The sequence below is a fragment of the Drosophila obscura genome, unplaced genomic scaffold (assembly GCF_018151105.1).
Source record: "Drosophila obscura isolate BZ-5 IFL unplaced genomic scaffold, ASM1815110v1 contig_179, whole genome shotgun sequence".
NCBI classification, from domain to species: Eukaryota; Metazoa; Arthropoda; class Insecta; order Diptera; family Drosophilidae; genus Drosophila; species Drosophila obscura.
In genome coordinates this window covers 5,295,001-5,316,203 of record NW_024542766.1, presented here as the reverse complement: position 1 = coordinate 5,316,203, position 21,203 = coordinate 5,295,001, and the positions used below count along the sequence as shown (strand labels likewise).

At 46.9% G+C, this 21,203-nt stretch overlaps 5 protein-coding genes across 12 annotated transcripts in view; 3 read left to right on the top strand and 2 right to left on the bottom strand.

The window, feature by feature from the left end:
• Positions 1–39: 39 nt before the first annotated feature.
• Positions 40–12,238, bottom strand: LOC111082906 (probable multidrug resistance-associated protein lethal(2)03659). 4 transcript variants are annotated; one of them, XM_041592219.1, is made up of 12 exons: positions 12,043–12,238; positions 11,009–11,108; positions 10,856–10,941; positions 9,982–10,293; positions 9,703–9,911; positions 7,983–9,619; positions 7,387–7,916; positions 7,055–7,320; positions 6,743–6,978; positions 788–1,067; positions 308–724; positions 40–247 (listed from the first exon to the last, which is right to left on the bottom strand). In XM_041592219.1, exons 2-12 carry the CDS (start codon positions 11,083–11,085, stop codon positions 227–229), a joined length of 4,071 nt encoding a protein of 1,356 aa, XP_041448153.1. In that variant the 5' UTR covers positions 11,086–11,108; positions 12,043–12,238; the 3' UTR covers positions 40–226. The 4 variants fall into 4 exon arrangements, with proteins under 4 accessions (XP_041448153.1, XP_022234756.2, XP_022234840.2 ...); XM_022379148.2 differs by lacking the exons at positions 40–247; positions 308–724; positions 788–1,067 and adding an exon at positions 5,927–5,982 and having other exon boundaries at positions 6,046–6,978; positions 12,043–12,237; XM_022379149.2 differs by lacking the exons at positions 40–247; positions 308–724; positions 788–1,067; positions 12,043–12,238 and adding exons at positions 5,927–5,982; positions 11,457–11,559 and having other exon boundaries at positions 6,046–6,978.
• Positions 12,239–12,592: 354 nt separating this feature from the next.
• Positions 12,593–13,530, bottom strand: LOC111082919 (40S ribosomal protein S13). Its single transcript, XM_022379165.2, has 3 exons — positions 13,421–13,530; positions 13,069–13,196; positions 12,593–13,002 (listed from the first exon to the last, which is right to left on the bottom strand). The coding sequence occupies exons 1-3, from the start codon at positions 13,441–13,443 to the stop codon at positions 12,698–12,700; spliced, it is 456 nt and encodes a 151-aa protein (XP_022234857.1). The 5' UTR covers positions 13,444–13,530; the 3' UTR covers positions 12,593–12,697.
• Positions 13,531–13,667: 137 nt separating this feature from the next.
• Positions 13,668–14,513, top strand: LOC111082918 (COP9 signalosome complex subunit 8). The gene is made up of 4 exons (XM_022379164.2): positions 13,668–13,829; positions 13,883–13,947; positions 14,010–14,185; positions 14,238–14,513. The coding sequence occupies exons 1-4, from the start codon at positions 13,773–13,775 to the stop codon at positions 14,486–14,488; spliced, it is 549 nt and encodes a 182-aa protein (XP_022234856.1). The 5' UTR covers positions 13,668–13,772; the 3' UTR covers positions 14,489–14,513.
• Positions 14,514–15,284: 771 nt separating this feature from the next.
• LOC111082893 (serine/threonine-protein phosphatase PP2A 65 kDa regulatory subunit) lies at positions 15,285–19,133 on the top strand. Of its 4 annotated transcripts, none has more exons than XM_022379131.2 (8): positions 15,285–15,588; positions 15,843–15,996; positions 16,063–16,481; positions 16,541–16,615; positions 16,681–17,446; positions 17,510–17,782; positions 18,108–18,308; positions 18,718–19,133. In XM_022379131.2, exons 1-8 carry the CDS (start codon positions 15,505–15,507, stop codon positions 18,744–18,746), a joined length of 2,001 nt encoding a protein of 666 aa, XP_022234823.2. In that variant the 5' UTR covers positions 15,285–15,504; the 3' UTR covers positions 18,747–19,133. The 4 variants fall into 4 exon arrangements, with proteins under 4 accessions (XP_022234823.2, XP_022234826.1, XP_022234825.1 ...); XM_022379134.2 differs by lacking the exon at positions 18,108–18,308 and adding an exon at positions 18,629–18,671 and having other exon boundaries at positions 15,286–15,588; positions 18,747–19,133; XM_022379133.2 differs by lacking the exon at positions 18,108–18,308 and having other exon boundaries at positions 15,286–15,588; positions 18,629–19,133.
• A 395-nt stretch (positions 19,134–19,528) lies between these two features.
• The window catches only part of LOC111082895 (inactive pancreatic lipase-related protein 1), a 3,501-nt gene continuing 1,826 nt past the window's right edge, over positions 19,529–21,203 (top strand). For both annotated transcript variants that reach the window (XM_022379135.2, XM_041592313.1), the window contains exon 1: positions 19,529–19,718. The gene's annotated coding sequence lies outside the window, so the exon portion shown is untranslated. The remainder of the gene's footprint in view (positions 19,719–21,203) is intronic.

Below are 21,203 nucleotides of genomic sequence, written 5' to 3'. Positions count from 1 at the left end.
CATTATTACTATACTTATATATGCTTAATAATCTAGGCGTGGGTAAAAATTACATGTTTATTTAATATATTTTTAAAAGTTTAAGTACACTCTGTACTCTGTTAAGTAACACTCTTCATGTAGAACACAAATCCCATGCTCGCGAAGATATTTTTTCCTTATATTGTCATTTAAGCACGTTCTATAGCTATAGCTATAGTTTTGAAGAGGTATTCGGCTATGAATATTATATGGTATTTTTCTGGGCCTGAAATTGCATAAGAATTAGTATATAGTATATAGTAAATTAATAGCAATTAATACTTACATCCTGGGCCACTTTAAGTAAATGCTCGAAACTGGATTTTCCCGTCTGCATAACCATGCCATGGAATACTTTGCTCTCGGACGCGGTCAAGAGCTCGTACGGCGTACCAAACTCCACCACTCTGCCGGCATCCATGACCAGCACCTTGTCCGAGTCCATAATGGTGTGCAGGCGATGGGCTATCGTCAGGACGGTGCAGTCCTTGAACTTGTTGCGAATGGTGGTCTGGATGAGGCCATCCGTCTGAGGATCCACATTGGCCGTGGCCTCGTCCATCACCAGAATGCGATTCTCGCGGAGTATAGCCCTGGCCAGGCACACCAGCTGACGCTGACCCACACTGAAGTTGGTGCCACCCTCGGAAATGCTGCTCTGCAGGCCCGTTGGCAGCTCAGAGATTTCCTCCTTGAGATGAACCTGCAAATAGTTAAGAACATGAGTATATGCTGTATATATTATGAGGGTAACTCCAAATCATACCTCTTCCAAGGCCTGCCACAGCTTCTCATCCGGATACTGCTCAAAGGGATCCAAATTGTAGCGCATTGTGCCGGAGAACAGCACCGGCTCCTGGGGAATGATTGAGATCTTGCTGCGCAGATCGTGCAAACCCATCTCATTCGTGTCCCGCTTGTCGATCAGAATGGATCCATCGTTGTAGGACAGCCGGAATAGGGCATTGATCAGCGAGGATTTGCCCGCTCCCGTGCGTCCCACGATGCCCACCTTCTCACGCGGCTTGATGACAAAATTCAGGGACTTGAGCACGGAATCCGTTTCGGGATCGGGCGCATATCGCAAGCTCAAATCCTTGGCCACCACTCGACCCTCTTCCGGCCAGCTCTTTGGCGGCTGCTTGTCATTTGTAGAGGTGAAGTCGCCCTCTGCCTGCAGATTCTTATACTCGAGGACACGCTCCACCGATGTCATCGAGTTCTCCAGCTCGGCCGACTGTCGCATGCCCCACTGAACCATGCCCGTCATGCCCAGAGCCTGGGTGATGGCCAGGCCAATCTGGCCGGGATTGCCCACCGGCGGATTCAAGAAGCTATTGAGAATGACCGAAACCACATAGGCCACGCAGAACAGATCCAAATAGTAGCCAAAGGCGCGACTGGTCGAGATGAACGTGTAGTAGCCGGAGCTGTGCAGATCCTGATAGTTGTCGTACTCCCGAATCAGTGTCCTTTGGGCGCCCATGGCCCGTATCGTGGGCAGGCCATTGAGCGTGGCACTAAAATGCGAATACATGGGCGAGCGAGCCACCGCCTCGAGCCGCTTCACATCCCGCGACGTCTTCAGGTAGAACTCCCGCCAATAGTAGAACGCCAACACCATGGCGATGGTGTTGACCAGGTACCAGGGATTGGTGAAGCACAGCACACTGATGATGCCCGTCAGCGTTAGAAAGATCTGAATGCAGTCCAGCATTACGGCGGGCAACATCTCATCCACCTGGCCCAGGTCCATGGCGAAACGGTTGAGGATCCTGCCCGAGGGATTCGTGTGAAAGAAATACAATGCCGTGCGCGACACACCGCGGAACATCGAGTTGTGCAGCTCTGTGGACGAGTGCATGGTCATGCTGAAGAACAGCAGCGTGCGCAGCAGGGCACAGATCACCAGCGAAACGTTGATCGCAGCAAAGTAGTAAATGTCCAACGACGAGGAAGATGTGGCGTTGTTTTTGACCCTGTTGGAACATTGTATTTATAATTATTTAAGGTTTATCTGGGTATATACATATATCCATCCCCCTACTCACCAATAGGACAGAAAGTAGTCCCCGCCAGAGGCCAGCAGCTGTGTGCCAATGCACAGGACGGCCAGTAGGGCAAACGTTAGCAGCCCACAGCCCGCTGCAAAGTATTTCTTGTACATGGCCAGACCAATCTTGCCGCCACTGTGCGATTCCTGCACCTGCACCTGCGCCGACTTCGGCTTCGGTTTCTCCTTCTCTTGGGTCACCAACGACTCCTGGGAGGAGGCACTGGCCGTGCTTTGAGTGCTGCTCTGGCGGGAGAGCGACTTATTCACCTCCGCGGCATCGCCAGCTCCGCTCTCCTCATTCTGGGTGCTCTCTGCCAAGAGTTGTGCAAAATCCTGGCCACTCTGAAGCATTTCCGCGTAGCTACCGATGGCCGTGACCTTTCCCTTGTCCATGATTACAATCAGATCGGCCTGCTCCAGGAACTGCAGCTGATGGGTGACCAGAACGACTAGTTTGTGGCGCAGGAATCCCCGCATGCATTCATCGAACAGATGACGACCCACATGGGTGTCGACGGCGCTGAGGGGATCGTCCAGCAGGTAAACATCCGCCTTGCGATACACAGCCCTGGCCAGGCTGATCCTAGCCCGCTGGCCACCCGACAGCGATGCTCCACGCTCGCCCACAATCGTTCCATCGCCATGCAGCAGCTCCAAGTCTCGCTCCAGGGCGCACTTCTTCACAACCGTGCGATAGCGTTGCTTATCCATGGGCAGACCGAACAGAATGTTGTCGCGTACGGAGGCGTTGAACAGCCAGGGCTCCTGCGAGGCATAGGAGAATCTTCCATGCACATTGACACCTCCCGCTTCGGGCGACAGTTCACCTAGAATGGCTTGGATGAGGCTGGATTTGCCAGCGCCCACGGGTCCAATGACAGCCACCAATTGGCGGCGTCGCAGCGTCATGTTGATGTTGTCCAGCACTGGTTCCTGTGACTCTGGACTCCAGCGTGCTCTCAAATCCTTGATATCCACCAGCACATCGGGTTTATAGCCGTCTCCGATCTCCGGATCCGAATGCTGCTCCTTCTCCGCCAGCAAATGTTGGCTCTCGGCGGGTTCCTCTTCCACTTGATACGGCATATGATCCACATTGGACTCGTCGCGCATCATAAAAGTCTTGATGCGGCGCAGCGAGACCAACAGTTCGGCAAATTGCGACATGCCAGAGGGGAAGAACTTGGCCACTGTCCGCCTCAGGATGTTGTAGAAGGCCGTCACACAGAAGGCCCGCTCCGCCGTGAGTTCGCCGCCCATGAGGACGAATGCAATGAGGCTGACGAAGATGGCAATGCGTCCCAGGGTGATCTCAAAGGACAGCAGAACGCCGCGCAGAAAATTCACCTGACGAATGGAACTCATCTCGCTGCGTCGCAGCTGCTCGATGAGCCTGCCGAAGGGCCGCTCCCAGGTGTACATCTTAATCACCTGTATCCCCGAAATGATCTCGTTCATCATGCGCACACGCTGGTCCGTCCGCAGGGCGGTCTGCAGGCGCAGCGTGGAGGTGACTTTGCTCAGATACGTTTGCAGGGGCAAGTAGAGCACCAGGATGCCAATGCCGAAGAGGGAGGCCGGTCCGATTTGCTGATACAGAAAGTAGGCGGAAATCAGCAGCACCAGCGGACCCAGCCACAGGAAATGCAAATGGATGAGGGCGCGATCGAAGCGATTCAGATCGTTGGACAACAGATTGACCACCTGGCCGATGGTTGTGTCGCCCATGGCAGTGCGGCTGAGGCGGAGAGCCTTGCGGTAGATGGCACAACTGACGGCCACCCTCATCTTCATGGCCAAATGCTGAAATCGGGATTAGAGATTAGTAAATGGATGCCATTTGGATGCATTTTGGAGTTGCTTACCATCATGCCCAGCATATAGGGATGCGTGAGGAGCACGCTGGCCAGCACACACATGATCAAAGCCACAGCATAGAGCTGTGCGGCTAAGCTGCTGCTGCTGCTGCTGCTGCTGTCTTCGCCATGTTTGCTAAACTCGGATATAAGTCCAGCCATGATCAGAGGCACAGTGGCTCTGCAAGAACAGAGTAATTCGAATCATTATTTCCCATTAAATTAAATTCCACTCACCTGGTGCCCAGCTCTAGAACGCCAAGAATTACGGCAGAACGCAAGAGTTCCCAGCGAAAGACGCGAACGACGACCCGCAGGACACTGGGCTCCCGGCGCGAGTCCTTGCGGCGGCATGCCTCCACTTCATCCTGCCAGGTGCGATAGAAGCGATCGCCCAGGCTTTCGGCCTTATGCTCCTCGAGGGCATTGTACAGATCCGTCGGCTGCAGCGTCTTCTTCTGCCCCTTGAACAGTATGGGCAGGGCAAAGCTGCAACAGAGAGGATCTTATGTAAATCTATTTCGTCATAATGAATAATTACAAAAATATGCTACGAACAATGTCGATATCGATAAGAGTTGTCTTCTTTGGTGTCTGTTTTCAGCTTCTGTTGTAATTTAAACGTATTTTTTATCACATATTCCCATATGTGATAACACAAATGGCGGCGTATAGATAAACACACACACACATATGTATGTATGTATATAATTTCATTCTTAACGGTAACTGTAAACCTGTGCGTACCAGAACATTAGCGAGGACAAAATACCTGCCGACTCGCGTGGATTTGTTGGCAATGTGTTGGCCTGCATGATTATGCTTTGTTTAAAACTATTCGAACACAAATATATGCTTGGGTTTCACTTCCGGGAGAGGCAGGATGCTATTTCATCATTACACAAAACGGTAGAATTTCATCACAGGCTGTTCCGTCGCTGATACCGTTAGGTTACAGTTGCAGCCTCAGGATGTGGGTGTTGAATTAATTATGTATTATTTAAGCGCGGCCACGTGATAGCTAATTAAACACACAGAAACTTTCCATTCAACAAGTTGAAATCAAAAAAACTAATCACATAAGCCACAACTCAACCACGCCGCCCCACTATTCCAATCACTCTGTTCGTTCCATGTCGCCGCCGCTCCAAAAGCTGGCAAAACAAAAAAAAAATCAATCGAAGCTGAAGTCAGCTGTTCGCCATTTGGACTTTGGTCGTATGACACTAATTACGGGAAATGTATGCCCATCTCTCTCTGTCTTTCATACAAGAGAGTTAGCTAAGCGTAGTGTCATACGACCATATCTCTAATATATGTGCTGTGTGTGGGCATTTTTAGTGCATGGCATTGTATGTATGTATTTTTGGGCATTTTTAGTATGTATCTTATTTACACATGTATGGCGCCAAAAGATTAAACAATTTGAAAAGCAAGTCCAGCCAATCGATAACATCAATACACAATCAAATTATGGCTGGAGTGGTATTCAATTAATAAGTAAACAATTGAAATTGATAAAGCTACGGCAAGTGCCATCGAACGTATGTGGTACATTTGATTTATTTTTCAAGGCGCTTCTATTTTTTAGGGTGGACATTTTTTGATGAATGATGAATGGATCGATGTAAAAAGAACCAATTTGAAATCACTTCCCAATATACAATATATAACTTTATTTCTTTGCGAAGGCACTTATTCTTTGCACTTATAGAACATTTAATTAAATACAAATATTAAATATAGCAACAGATTCCAAAGCAACTCGTGGATGCTATCTATCATTTCGAGCTCGATACAGACGACGATCCATATCCATAAATACATTCATTCACACAAAACACGAAACATTCATTCAAAGACACACACACACAGATTCAAAAACATTAAGAATATTTAAGCTATATATATATAGTATAATGCCGACGACGGATGGGGTTACAAGCACCTCGGCTCAATTCCTAGGCAATTCCTAGACACATTTTGTTCGGTATTTGTCGAGTCTCAAGAGGACAGACGCTGACTCTGCTTCTGGGCGTCTTCAAAGGCCTGAACATGTAAATTTGGTGTGTAAATTCAGTTGTTTACCAAGTAAATATGACTTGGGCTTACCTTTTGTGCTACCTTGAGCAGGCCATCGTAGGTGGTCTGCCCCGTCTGCTTCACCATGCCGTGGAACACTTTGGTATCTGCGACTGTCAACAGCTCGTACGGCGTACCAAACTCCACCACTCTGCCGGCATCCATGACCAGCACCTTGTCCGAGTCCATGATGGTGTGCAGGCGATGGGCTATCGTCAGGACGGTGCAGTCCTTGAACTTGTTGCGAATGGTGGTCTGGATGAGGCCATCCGTCTGAGGATCCACATTGGCCGTGGCCTCGTCCATCACCAGAATGCGATTCTCGCGGAGTATAGCCCTGGCCAGGCACACCAGCTGACGCTGACCCACACTGAAGTTGGTGCCACCTTCGGTTATTTTGCTCTGCAGTCCACTGGGCAGATCGGCCACAACTTCCTTTAGCTTCACCTCCTCCAAGGAGCGCCACAGCTTCTCGTCTTTGTACTCATCAAAGGGATCCAAATTGTAGCGCATTGTGCCGGAGAATAGCACCGGCTCCTGGGGAATGATTGAGATCTTGCTGCGCAGATCGTGCAAACCCATCTCATTCGTGTCCCGCCTGTCGATCAGGATGGATCCATCGTTGTAGGACAGCCGGAACAGGGCATTGATCAGCGAGGATTTTCCCGCTCCCGTGCGTCCCACGATGCCCACCTTCTCACGCGGCTTGATGACAAAATTCAGGGACTTGAGCACGTACTCTGCCTTGGGATCTGGTACATAGCGCAAGCTCAGCTCGTCAAACATAATCTTTCCCTCTGCGGGCCATGACTTGGGTGGCTTCTTCTCCGGGTCGGCTGCCTCTAGTTCTCCCTCTGGCTCGATGTCCTCGTATTCAACCACTCGCTCCACGGCGGTCATTGTGTTCTCCAGCTCGGCAGACTGTCGCATGCCCCACTGGACCATGCCCGTCATGCCCATGGCCTGTCAAAAGAGTGGGAAAGATAAGTAAGACATGGCTTTGGGTGATAGACGGTGAGGGCAGCTGTTCGGAGCGCACCTGTGTTATGGCCAGACCCACGTCGCCGCCATTGGCCGGCGGATAGACGAAGAAACTGAGTGTGATTATCGCTATATAAATCACACAGAAACAGTCCAGCCAATAGCCAAAGGCGCGCGATGTGCTGATAAACATGTAAAAGGCGGAGCTGTGCATATCCTGATAATTGTCGAACTCTGCCTCCAGCACACGCTGTGCCCCAAAGGCACGTATGGTGGACAGGCCCGTCAGCGAGGCAGCCAGATGTGAGTAGACGGGCGAGCGAGCTACAGCAAACATAACAAAAAAACAATGAAAAACCCACGCAACTGATTGATAGCTACTACACTTACTAATGGCCTCCATGCGCTTGACATCGCGGGAGGTTTTCAGATAGAACGTCCGCAGCTGATAGAAAATAATTCCCAGCACAACGGTGGGTATGAGAAACAGCGGATTGACAATCGCTATCACAATGACAATGCCGGCCAGTGCGAGAAATATCTGTATGACATCCATCATCACAGCTGGCAGTATCTCGTCCACTTGGCCCATATCCTTGGAGAAACGATTCAAAATGCGTCCGGACGGATTCGTGTTGAAGAAAAACATGGCAGCACGACTAATGCCATGGAACATGGAATTGTGCAGACTAATGGAGGCCTTCATGGCCAGATTGAAGAACAGAAATGAACGTGCCACCGTCACCACAATGGTGAGAATCGTAATGAGCGTGAATATATAGGTATCCAGCATTTCAGCGTCCACCGGCAAGCCCTGCTCATTCAGCCAGCTGGATAGTCGATTCTCTAGCAAAGGAATCCTCACTGTATCGTTCTCTGCATTGCTGGCGAGCACGGCATCGTTTCCTTTCTTGGTTACCCTACAGAAAAGAGTTGGAGAAACATTAAACAAGCTTTTGGTATTGATTACACAAGGGATCCCCTACCAATATGATAGAAAGTAATCGCCCAACGATGCCAGCACTTGCGATAGCACACAGAAAGCCATCATCACGAAGAAGGCGAAGAAACCGCCGCCAGCTTTGAAGTACTTGTTGTAGAGGCCCAGGCCGATGCGACCCTGCGTCTGCCGCTCCTGGTTGACCATCTGATCTGCGCCGGCAGCTAGCACGGAATCGGTTACAGATACCAGAGATATCTCGCTGTTGCGTCGCTGATCGACTTGACTGCCCGACCGAGAGCGTGTGCGTTCCTCCGTCTGCTCTTCGCGGGCCTCCTCGTTCAGCATTGAGGCAAAATCTACACCGGAATCGCGCAACGACTCGTATGTGCCCACGGCGCTCACCTGGCCCTTGTCCATGATGACGATCTGATCGGCCTGCTGCAGGAACTGCAACTGATGGGTGGCCAAAATGACAATGCGCTCCCTCAGATAGCCGCGCATGCACTGCTCGAAGAGATGGCGGGCCACATGGGTGTCGACGGCGCTGAGCGGATCATCCAGCAGGTAGATGGATGTCTCTCGGTAGACGGCTCGCGCTAGACTGATTCTCGCCTTTTGGCCGCCGGACAACGAGGCACCGCGTTCGCCCACAATTGTCTTGTCTTTGTAGGGCAGCAGCTCAAAGTCCCGCTCCAGGGCGCACTTCTTCACCACCTTCATGTAGCGTCGCCTGTCCATGGGCTGGCCAAAGAGAATGTTCTGGCGCACGGTGCCGGAGAAGAGCCACGGCTCCTGGGAGGCATACGACATTGAGCCATTCACCTTGATCTCTCCCGCCTCGGAGCGCAGTTCCCCGAGTATCGCCTGTATGAGACTGGATTTGCCAGAGCCAGTGCGTCCCACAATGCCCAGCATGGTGCCTGGCTGGACGCGCAGATTGACGCCATTGAGCGTGTAGTCGGGCGAGTGGACATCCCACTTGGCCTTCAGCCCGTTGATGGCAATACCCGCTTCGGATAGCACGGCATTCTCATTGATCTTGCCCAGCGGCAGGGGTACAGGCATCGCCAGGGGTGAGGGCAGCAACTTATCCTCGACTTCGTCGTGATCCTCCTCCGTCTCAGCGTGAACTGTCGCCTGATTGCTGCCCGGCGTGTCCAGCGGCCAATCCACACTCTTGTCCGATACGTCCGTTTCCTCGGACTGCATGTACTTCTCCACGCGTTTGATGGACACCAGTGTTTCGGCCATCTGTGAGATGCCTTGGGGAAAGAAGACCGTCATCGTGGTGCGCAGGATATTGTAGTAGGCGGTGATCAGAAAGGCCACCTCGGGCGTGAGGAATGTGCCCAGCAGCACATATCCCACCAGACTGAGGAATATGGAGACGCGCGTTAGGAAGATGATGAACGAGAGCAGAATGCCGCGTATATAGGACACATGGCGTATGGCATTGATCTCCTTTTTGCGCGCATACGCAACCATCGTCTCGAAGGGCAGCTCCCAGGCATACATCTTGATCACCTGTATGCCCGATATGATCTCATTCATCATCCGCACCCGCTCGTCCGTCCGCAATGCAGTTCGCAGACGTAGCACAGAGGTCTTCTTGCCCAGATACGCCTGCAGGGGTATGAACAGCAGCATAAAGGCCACACCAAAGACGGCGGCAATACCAATCTGAAAGAAATTAAGTGCAAGTCAAAGGCCAGGTCAAAAGATTATCATCTCTCATCTATCTCTCTCTCTCTCGCTGTGTTTACCTCCTGGTACATGAGAAACGTTATGAAAACAGTCTCCACTGGTCCCACCCACAGGTAGTGCACAAATATGGTGGCCAAATCCAGGCGTCCCACATCGTTGGACATCAGATTGACGACATGGCCAGCTGTGGTGTCTCCCAGGGCGGTTTTACTAAGCCGCAAAGCCTTGCGATATATCATGCTGCACATTCCCACACGCATTTTCATACCTGTAGGGAAAACCACAAACGAATTAGTTGCCTTTTTTTTTTGGGGGGAATTAAACCATTGATTACTGACCTACGTGCATGGTGCCGAGCATATAGGGATGCATGATGATTACATTGAGAGCACTGCACAGGATCACACCGCCCGCATAGTAGTACGCCGCCTCGATCGACTCCGAGCCATGCGAATAGTAGGCAATCAGCTTAAGCAGGAAAAGCGGTTGCAGGGTGCGCAGACCCAGCTCCAGGATGAACAGCACCAGGCCAAGCAGTCCAAAGTACCAGCCAAAGACGCGTAGCAGTGCACGCAGCAGATTGGGTCGCCTCTTGGCGCCCTGCTGCTGCTCTCGTTCCCAGGCGGCGCACAATTTGTTGCCCAGTGTCTCTGCAGAGAGTAATGCAAATTAATCAAAGATACGGAATTGATTGGGCGCTTCGGATTGGCTCTATTTATTCGGATTACGAAAACAATAAATGACCCGCCACAGAGGGGGAGAGGGAGAGAGAGAGAGAGGACAGACCAGACAGTTATCAATTTGAGAAAATAAAAAAAAATGCAAAGCCCGTGGAACAATTAAAAGCAACAAATAAAAAGCAAAGAAGAAACAACATCAATTTACGCGGTCAACGAACATACTATGTGCATCGATCAGTCAAATTAATGATTCTCGTGATTACATACAGTACGGGGCGAAACTATAAGGCAGCTGCCCCCGAGTAGACAAATAATCTAGGAAATGAGAAATCAGTTAACAATGGGGGCCACAATATCTAATTTCCTCATTTCCTATCTTATGTGACGACAAGCAAACCCAACTCATTGTCTAATCCATTAAACTGATATGTTATACAATCGATATGGATCGTTGATAATGGAATTTGATTTTTTTGAGACATCATTCCATCATGTGGTGTCCGTATAATTTCATCACAATTTTTAACCATACCAGACTTGTGCTCCTTTAGAGCTCTATACAGATCCGTAGTATCCAAGGTGTTTTTGCGTCCCTTAATAAATATGGGCATGGTATACCTACAAAAATTAAGAGAATTATTTATTTGATATACCTTAAATAAACGGGTGACTAATTAATACTTACCAGAAGCATGCTGATGATATAAAATTGGAACTCTCTCGCGGATTTTCCGGCAAATCTGCCGTCTTAATCGACTGCATTTTGTGTTCTAGCTAAGGGAATTCTGAAATAAAAATAAAAAATACGTGTAAATGGTAGATATATTTCAGGCTTAAGCTCAGGGTCTCCAGATGATAATGTAATATGTGTGCAGAAGCCAGCTATCTTGTTGTCTCATAAGGTGTGTGCATTAATTCTCTGTTTGCCACTCGTTAAGAGCATCAGGGCCAAGATACTATAAGCCGCTCTTGCATTTTCGTCGGAACACAAAACACGCAACCCTTTTATATGTAGATATAAAACCAATTCTGCTGAGTGGATGTGGATGGACTCGTAATCGGCATCGCCCCTTTTCCTTGAAAACAACCGCGAATTGTCTTATCCAAACAAGTCATTTGTTGTTTTTACTTACTTATCAGCAAAGCGAATCGAATTCTTGTTGGCTTGGCGACTGGCATTCATGTATATCTACGCTATTGTTTATGATGTATCTACTTATTTATGTATGTGGGGGTCAACGCCGTCATAGGGCCACATGGGCGATGCGTCATTTGGATGATATTTAATTAATTTCCTTCCTTCCCGGGCACGCACAACATTCTGGAAGAGAACAGTTATTGAAATGCCCGCGGGCGCCATTTCGCCTTGTTGCTTCTCTCGCTCTCTCTTCTTTCCTTCCTTCCCCCTTCGTTTGGTTCATTCATTTGCACCCAAAATAGGCATGTCTTTACCGTTGCTCCGTACCACGTTGTAACTGAACGAAAAAGTAGCATATGTACGTATGTACAGAGCATGTAACACCGAAAATCACTTAATCGCCGAATAAACTAAAATATAATTCAGATAAAGCCCAATTCGATGAGGTTTGCGCTTTGTCTGCTTGCCTGTAAATTATCTAATCACATGGATTTTTTCGCGTACACAAATTACAAAATCATCTTTAAACACACAATTAGAATAATTTCCATGAATTGGCGCTAGCTGAAAAGTTTACGTACTTTTGTTTCAAATATTGTTTACATTTAACAATAACAAAAATAGGCGAATTACTCCCCGTTGGTCGTGAGAAGCGTTTGTCCACTGCTTCTGCCTTTTGTTTGTGCGGTGCGATGCGGCGTTGGCAACGCAAAAATATAAAAACTAAATAAACAGAAGAACAGAACAGAACCGTCCGTCCGCACGGAAAAAAGGGCAATGACGAGCAGCTGGCGACTATCAGCGGTTTTAACGAATGCCCGCCGCCATGTACATAAGCTTTTTTGCGGGTGTGTTTGTGTATGTGGGAATGTACAATTCCGAATAATACCGATTGCACACGAGAGGAATCAACAAGTGTAATCAATGTACATATGTAAATAATTTAAATGCATATGTACATTAACATATGTACAAATGTTTATCGCATGTGCAATCTCCAAAAAATATATTTTCTACCACCTCTTGCATTTTCCTGTAAACTTTTTAAAAAGCTTCCACTCCCCCGCCTTTGGGAAGCACATTTATCAAAAAATCCTCTGCATTCTCTAGTATTCTATAAAATAGTTATGATTTCCAGTTTATTTCTGTTGGGTTTATTGGTTGTACATTGGTAAAATGTATGCTCCCACAAAATTGAAAAAGAAAATTACCAACTAACGCGCGAATCGGGAACACTTAGGCGACCAGGGCAGAGGCGGTGCTCGACTCGTATTTCCAGTTGGGTGGCAGAACGCTTTTAGTCTTGTAGTAGCGGGCCAGACGGTGAATTCTGGACTCGACCAGAATAAGACGGAACTTGCCGTCCTTGTCCTTGCGGTTGCGCTCCAAATGCTTGCGGATGGCAACGGCCTTCTTGATCATGTGGTAAAGATCCTCGGGGATGTCGGGCTTCAGACCCACCGACTTCATGATACGCAGGATCTTGTTTCCATTGACGAATCGGACCTGGGCAACGCCATGGGAGTCACGCAAGATGATACCTGGAAGCAACACAACACGAACGTTAACATAACCTCAAACAACAAACACACACACAAACAAATTACCGATTTTCGATGGGGTCAGACCCTTCTTGCCGAGCTTCTTGATCTGATCCTTGACATCCTCAGCGTTCAGCTTCAGCCAGGATGGCACTGTGCGTCTGTAGGGCAGAGCTGATTGGGAAATACCCTTGCTACGAAGAAAATAATTTTGTTAGTTCATGTCTACAGGCGGCTGCTCTGTCAGTGTGAATACGTCTGCACCATGTGCTTGCCTTGGAGAACAATTTTAGGCCGAGACCAGGGCCCACGCACTAAATGTAACATAATAATTGGATTGTCCCCTGGGGCAGGCACATTTTGCAAATGTATTTCTGCGCGGAGCTGCATTTGAAACCATAAAAAATTGCATTTTTACCCAGGAGCGTGCATACGACCCATCTTGATAGTGTAGTTTTTTTTACCGAAAAGAAAGTGGAGACTTTTGGCACGTTGACAGCTCTACACTTTTTGGAGTTGCTCTGACGGACGTATCGATAGTATCGGTTTGACACTGTGTCGTGAAGTATAATCAATGTGATGCTATTTAAATTAATCCAGCAACTTTTCAAATAAACCTTATAATCAGGAATATAATGAGACGTTAAGTTGCAAAATACCTGAGCACAACTATCGCTTAAGAACAATTCTGACAGCTAATCTCTACAAAGTTTCAGAGTTGCTTTGGCTGGTGTTTTCCGATATCTCATCGCGTACATAAATTAATAAAAATGCAATCAAATAAATACAACGATTTGCTGGACCGACTAGAAAATGAGGAATTGGAGGTGAGTAGCATAAAGCAAATGATTTAACTTTATTTTTACATGCGTTTCCACAGCAAGTCGAGCTGGGAGCTGAAGTCTATCAACAACTGCTGGCGATTTATCTCTACCAAAACAAACTGTTAGTGAAACGAATGCTTTGTGCCCAACGCCGAATATTTGCAACATTCAATCTCTTTTTAGTGCCAATGCCAAATTGTTGTGGATGCGTATACCAGACAAGTTGAAGGAGGACAAAGAGCTGCTACATTTAAATCAGCTAAATCTTGCCCTGCAGAACAATAACTTTGCCGAATTCTTTCAAAAGATCAGGTACGATTGGTCCGAGTGCGTCAAGCCAGCCATGGAGGATCTCTTGGGTAAGGAGTGCCAGCTATGAGTGTGATCCGATTTAAAACTGTATTTGTACAGTGAAACAGCGGGAGGATCTCTTCTTGCTGACCGGAAACGCCTATGTTTCCATCTACCAGAACAATCTGCTTAAAATGGCACAAATGACTGAGGATGAGCTGAAAAATGCCGGCGAAGCCTTAGATTGGACCCGGGAACAGGATGGAGATGATGTTATCTGGCTGCCCAAGGCCAAGGAAATTCCGCCCACAGGCGGCAACGATGATCAGTTGCTCAAATTAACCGAGTTTGTAACATTCTTAGAGAATTAAATGAATAAAATTCACTCCCAAATTAAACCCATGGATTTTTGGTATTTTGCAAATGCGTCCAGTATTTTTTTTAGTATTTTGCCTGTGAGAACTAGAGCTGCAAAAACTGCTATGTTAATAACGATATTTTTATAATTGTGCGATGCATCGATGTTTTTTTTTATCATCGATATTTCACTGCATTTTTTTCTTCTTCCTTTTTGACTAGTTTTTTTTTACCTGTTAGATATGATTTCGCCTTATCGCCTTATGTTATGTGGGTTAACCAATAACAATGCCGTCACATTTAGTCAACATTTACGTTTTACGCTTTGGCCGTTTTTGCTTGAACCTTATTATGTAAACAATCCAATGAAAAAGACCTCTGAAAACTAGCCAATATTGTAGAAAATTTATGTATCTATCAGATAAAATTATTTGTTTAGTGCTGAGAGGGCCAACTAGCCAGTAATACTAGACTGAATATCAAAATCATGGAATACGATTTCAATCAATAAAATAGAACGTTAACCCATTGTCGACCAGGGTGGTATTTAATATTTCCACGAAATTTACGTAACTTTAACATATTTTACGCATTACAGGTGAAAGATGTCGGTGGTCATTTTTGTTTTGTAAGCAAAGAGGAGGATGGAGCTACAAGGAGCCTTCACAAACAGTATTATTTTCCGCGGTTTAACAAAGGGCGCTCAACTTTTTAAATAGAGGGGTGTTAAGTAGGTTAAGTCTCGTCGGATCGCCGGATTGCCCTGGTTTTTCTGCCCTGGCTACTATGGCCCTATTTTTTGATGGTATTTTTTATCGTTATCGTCACGGTCACGTCAGAGTGAAAAAATAGTAATTTCAGCAAACGAAAGAATATTTTGTAATATATGTGAACAATTGAGAATAGAAATTCAACAAGCTAGCGAAATTATTTCCCTGTACAGTCCACATTGTGAGCGGCAAGGCAGCTAAATCAAGTTGGTTACTTGCTAGAAAAACAGATTTTCAGTGCGTGTGTGTGAAAAGAAAAAATGGCAGCGAGCGACAAATCAGTCGATGATTCTCTTTATCCCATTGCGGTATTAATTGACGAGTTAAAGAACGAGGATGTGCAGGTTAGTATCCGTTTGGTGTGCATAAACTAAAGTTAGTTACCAAAATCCGCAAACCTAAGTTAGAATTCTAAGAAAATGGCAGTGTCCTGCACCGTCTGTATATTGGTGCAAAAAAAATGCGTCATTTGTATGCATAGCTATGTATGTGTGGGTGGGTGTCGCTCGCATTTTCATCGATGATTTTTTGTGTACTTTTTTAATGAGCAACTAAATTAAATTTCTCCCCATTCCACCCCACCCGTGCCAATACGCAGCTGCGCCTCAACTCCATAAAGAAGCTGTCGACCATTGCTTTGGCCTTGGGCGAAGAGCGCACACGTTCCGAGTTGATACCGTTCCTAACCGAGACCATATACGATGAGGATGAGGTTCTTTTGGCACTGGCCGACCAACTGGGAAACTTTACAAGTAAGCAAATGACAAACCGATTTGCACAACAATTCGGATTCTATTAATACCTGTGCTTGTAAATAGGCCTTGTTGGCGGTCCCGAATTCGCCATGTATTTAATACCGCCCCTCGAGAGTTTGGCCACTGTCGAGGAGACTGTGGTGCGGGACAAGGCTGTTGAATCTCTACGCACGGTGGCGGCCGAGCACAGTGCCCAGGATCTGGAGATTCATGTGGTGCCAACGCTGCAGCGTCTCGTCTCTGGTGACTGGTTCACCTCCCGCACCTCCGCCTGCGGCCTCTTCTCGGTCTGCTATCCACGCGTCACACAGCCCGTCAAGTCGGAGTTGCGTGCCAATTTCCGTAAGCTCTGCCAGGATGAGACCCCGATGGTGCGACGTGCAGCTGCCAACAAGCTGGGCGAGTTTGCCAAAGTCGTGGAGACGGAATATCTAAAGTCTGACTTGATACCAAACTTTGTCCAATTGGCCCAGGACGATCAGGTGCGTAAACCACACAAAATATTAGAAGACATTTATCATTTAGACAACCCAACCCTTAGGACTCTGTTCGTCTGCTGGCTGTGGAGGCTTGCGTTAGCATTGCCCAGCTGCTGCCCCAGGATGATGTTGAGCACGTAAGTCCAATCAGCTTGCCAGAATGGTTTCATATCTGACTAATAGCTAATATGTCTTCGTTTAGCTGGTTTTGCCCACGCTGCGTCAGTGTGCCAGCGATTCGTCGTGGCGCGTCCGCTATATGGTGGCCGAGAAGTTTGTTGATCTGCAAAAGGCTGTGGGACCGGAAATCACACGCGTAGATTTGGTGCCGGCATTCCAGTACTTGCTTAAGGATGCCGAGGCCGAGGTGCGCGCTGCTGTGGCCACCAAAGTCAAGGACTTTTGCGCCAATCTGGACAAGGCCAATCAAGTTCAAATCATCTTGAGCTCCATCTTGCCGTATGTCCGCGATTTGGTCTCCGATCCGAATCCACATGTCAAGTCGGCTCTGGCCTCGGTCATCATGGGTTTGAGCCCAATGCTGGGCGCCTATCAGACAGTCGAGCAGCTGCTGCCCCTTTTCCTCATCCAGCTGAAGGATGAGTGCCCGGAAGTGCGTCTCAATATCATCTCGAACCTGGATTGCGTCAACGATGTCATCGGCATTCAGCAGCTGTCGCAGTCCCTTCTGCCCGCCATTGTCGAGCTGGCCGAGGACTCCAAGTGGCGCGTGCGCTTGGCCATCATCGAGTACATGCCCGCCCTGGCCGGTCAGTTGGGTCAGGAGTTCTTCGATCAGAAGCTGCGCGGCCTCTGCATGGGCTGGCTGAACGATCATGTGTATGCCATTCGCGAGGCGGCCACTCTCAACATGAAGAAGCTTGTGGAGCAGTTCGGTGCCCCCTGGGCCGAGCAGGCCATCATCCCAATGATCCTGGTCATGTCACGCAACAAGAACTATTTGCACAGTGAGTGTGGGGGGGAAAAGTCCGCGGACTCTAGAGATTCTCTAACCAATGTGTTTGCTTTAGGAATGACCTGCTTGTTCTGCCTGAATGTTCTGGCTGAGGTTTGTGGCACGGATATCACCACTAAACTGTTGCTGCCCACAGTCCTGTTGCTCGCCGCCGATCCCGTGGCCAATGTACGCTTCAATGTGGCCAAAACATTGCAGAAGATTTCCCCGTTCCTGGAGGCCAGCGTCATCGATGCCCAAGTCAAGCCCGCACTCGACAAACTAAATGTGGATTCAGATGTCGATGTTAAGCATTTCGCTGCGCAGGCTATAGCCGGTATAGCAGCAGGTAAGCCACATATGCCCCTACCCCAGACCAACCCCACCCCACCCCGGGAGTTCTTCAATAAGAGAAAAGATGTACAGAATTGGGTATTGAGAACCTCCGGAATAATTACATGCCCACTCTCCACCAGATGAATCAAAACTATTCCCGCTAAGATCATATCAAGAAATTTGGGATTCATGCTGCCAGCTCACTTCCTCATAAGAGAGATGTGGTGGCAAGTGGTGCTGGCATTCCATTCGCGCCGAATACCCAAAACTCGTACATCTTTCAAGAGAACCCTTGTCCGTCTGATTTCTAATTTAAAATTGATATCCATTGCCATTAGAGATGGAAATGAATGTGTTTAGAACGGCGGTGCCGCCGTGCATGGGTGCTAAAATTGAAGCAGCAATGGACTCGAAGCTGATTTCGGAAGCGCCGGCATTGATGACGGGCCCTAACGATGGTGGCATTTTAGGAGGAGATGGAGCAGCAGATGATGAAGCATTGGTCAGCCAGGATCGAGAGTCGAGAATTGAATTGGAATGTTAGAGGATGAGTAGCCAAAAAATCAAGAAATGTGCCGCCTGTTCTGTGCCACCCCATTGCCAATGCCAAAGCCAAAGCCAGTGATGATGTTTTTAACACCCTGCCCCCTCACCAACACAGTCAAATGTTTTCCCAATCATTATACGAGTGCTGCTACATACAATTGTTTGTTAAATTAAAATGTTATATCTACCAAAAATACTAATTTGAAACTAATATTTGATCACAAATACTTTTCTTGTCTCTTTCCCGGTATTTCATCCACGTGGCTGTCGTTTTATTTTGTGTACTTTTGTGAAATGTTGTTTTTGTTTACAGCGTAATCAATCTTCTTGCATCTTTTTTATTCTATTTTTAAACTGTATGTATTTAACGCCGGCAACAAAACACACACATATTATATGTAGCAACAACACTTAAAAATGGAAACTTGTAGTGGATATGCCCCCATGCCCCCACAGCGCGAGGAGGTGTTTAACGCCTGCAGCAGATGCTGGCTGACGATGGCGAAGGAGTCGGAGTTGGAGTCGAATCACGTTTTGAGTTTGCAGTTTATGGAGGAGAGAAGGAGAGCGAAGAGAAGCGGAGCGTAGCGGAGCCATCAATGCCAGCATGGGAGGAGGAGGAGGAGAAGGAGGAAGAGCCACAAAAATCGCAACACAGAAAACAAAATTTAATTACATACTTATATTATATGATAAACAACCTTACCACATAAGCATAAATTCATTATTAAAACGCATTGTAGAGTTGAAACATTTGAGCGCATCTGAATGCAAAAAAATAAAAAGTAAAAATAAAACAAAATTGTAGCAAAACAGTATGAAATTGCAGGCTATTAAATCTATTTACCCAGCTTAAAATCAATGAGTACTATTAATAGAACATAAGTTTCCCTTTACTATCTCTTTTTTAGACTTGCAAAAGTATCTTTAAGACTACAAAAAACCTTAAAAAAAACCCTATGTATTCCCACATATGGTGTTGAGATAGTTTATATGGCATTTAATCTCTAATCTTCTGCTAAATGTTTGTGTCTGCTTTGAAAGCTTTTTACTAAAATCTACCACACCCATAAGATAGCATTTAAAATCAAATAGTACCCGCCCCGTGTCGATAGTTTCCAAAGTGATATCATAATCGCACCTGTGCGATAGTTTTTGTCTGTTTTCAGGTTTTGTTTCGGCGACCGCGCGAGTTGCTTCACTTCAGCGAGAGATCAGTCGAACTTTTGCGACGGCGTGGTTCGACCGCTTTTTCTGTTGTCTATTTCGGTGGTTCGTTTGGCCTGGCCTGCGCTGCGCTGCCTCTCCATCTGCTCTCGCAATCGACGCGGTCCAAAAGTCATTCATTCGAAAAGCGTCTGTAAATATTTACTGGGCAATACAATACCACGCAGAGTGCCTTCGTAAGTGTCATTTTGAATCGATAATCTAATCGTTCAGACTTGGAATATTGCCCATCTAAGTACAAGCCGGAACGGAAAGTCAAATGGGGGGGAATAACAGATGCAAATTGGTTTTGGCTAAACGGGGTGGAACCAATCAATCCATTGCCTGTACATTGTTGTTATGTGTACTCACAGCGGGTCATTCATTATAATCAAATTCCTACTGCTGGCTGTCGCAATCTCCGTGTCCGTGTCCGCTTTGTTCCCCCCCCAACGTTGCGACAGCGCAACAAGTGTCTACAGTCCGGCCGCCTCGTCGCACAATTAATTACGAGAATATGTCAGAAATCCGCTATACTGCTATACGCTTTTAATATTACTTTTCTGGCTGCGCTGTGCTTAAAGTGGCTGCCGCGTTTTATGGACCGAGCTTGGCGCTGTGCTCTGTCCTGTCCCCCCCCCCCAACACACATGCATGTATTCCTATCAATGCTCTAATTTCCCCCCGATAAGCGTGAATCTAAATTGAAGTGTCTCTTTATTTATAAAGCCGAATTTACAACAAACACGAAATGAAACAGCCGGTACTTCAATTACAATGGGCTCGAGTGCTCGAGGCAGGGCCGTGTGCCGCGCTTTGATTTCAACACACAACAATTTGTACAAAACTATGACGAAAATGTGTGTGTGGCATTGCTGTAATATATCCAAGAGTGTGTGCATATTTAAGCATTATTGTTTGGTTTGTTCATACACAGTGCCCTGCCTGCCTGCTCTGTCTGCCTGTCTGCTCGGGTTAAGGTAATCCATGCCATTAGGCCGACAGTGAACTCAACATTATGTGGAAATGAATGGGCCAGTAAACCCTGAATAATGATGGAACTATTATGGCATGTCTCATAGCACAGATCAATTTCAAACGGTGTTGCACTTCGATCTCTTGCATTCGGTTTAATCGATTCAAATTTCAATGAATGCTAAAGCAACACTGAGCTGCGCTTCAAAAAAGCTGTTCTTGCATGCCTGACCGAAAAGGAAAGGAAAGACTTGGCTTTCAAAGCTAATTGCAATAATTGCATTGCTTAAGATAATTCTTATGCAATATGTATGGATGATTGAAGCCGATTGAGACGTGTTCTTGTGTCATTCGAAAGGCAATTGCAAGATTGGCTGCCAGACTTTAATGTAGATCACTGAGTGAGATATAGAGGTTTAACTGGGGAAAGAAGTTCCGAATTTCATACAAATTTAATTCTGACGATTTTTCTGCTATTCTTTTTTATAATTTTTTAATGTTGCAGGTCAGTAAAAAATTGTAATTTTTGTAATTAGTTTTTGCGTTGAGATTTGAGATAACTTTGAAAATGTTTTATGGCAAAGTTTGACGACAGAAATAATGGGATTTAAATTTGCTTTGCTAATGAAATTGTTAGGTCTCTTTTGGTTTTATTCGATTCTACATAGTTAATGCCCTCTGCATGGGTATATAAATAGCACATGTCC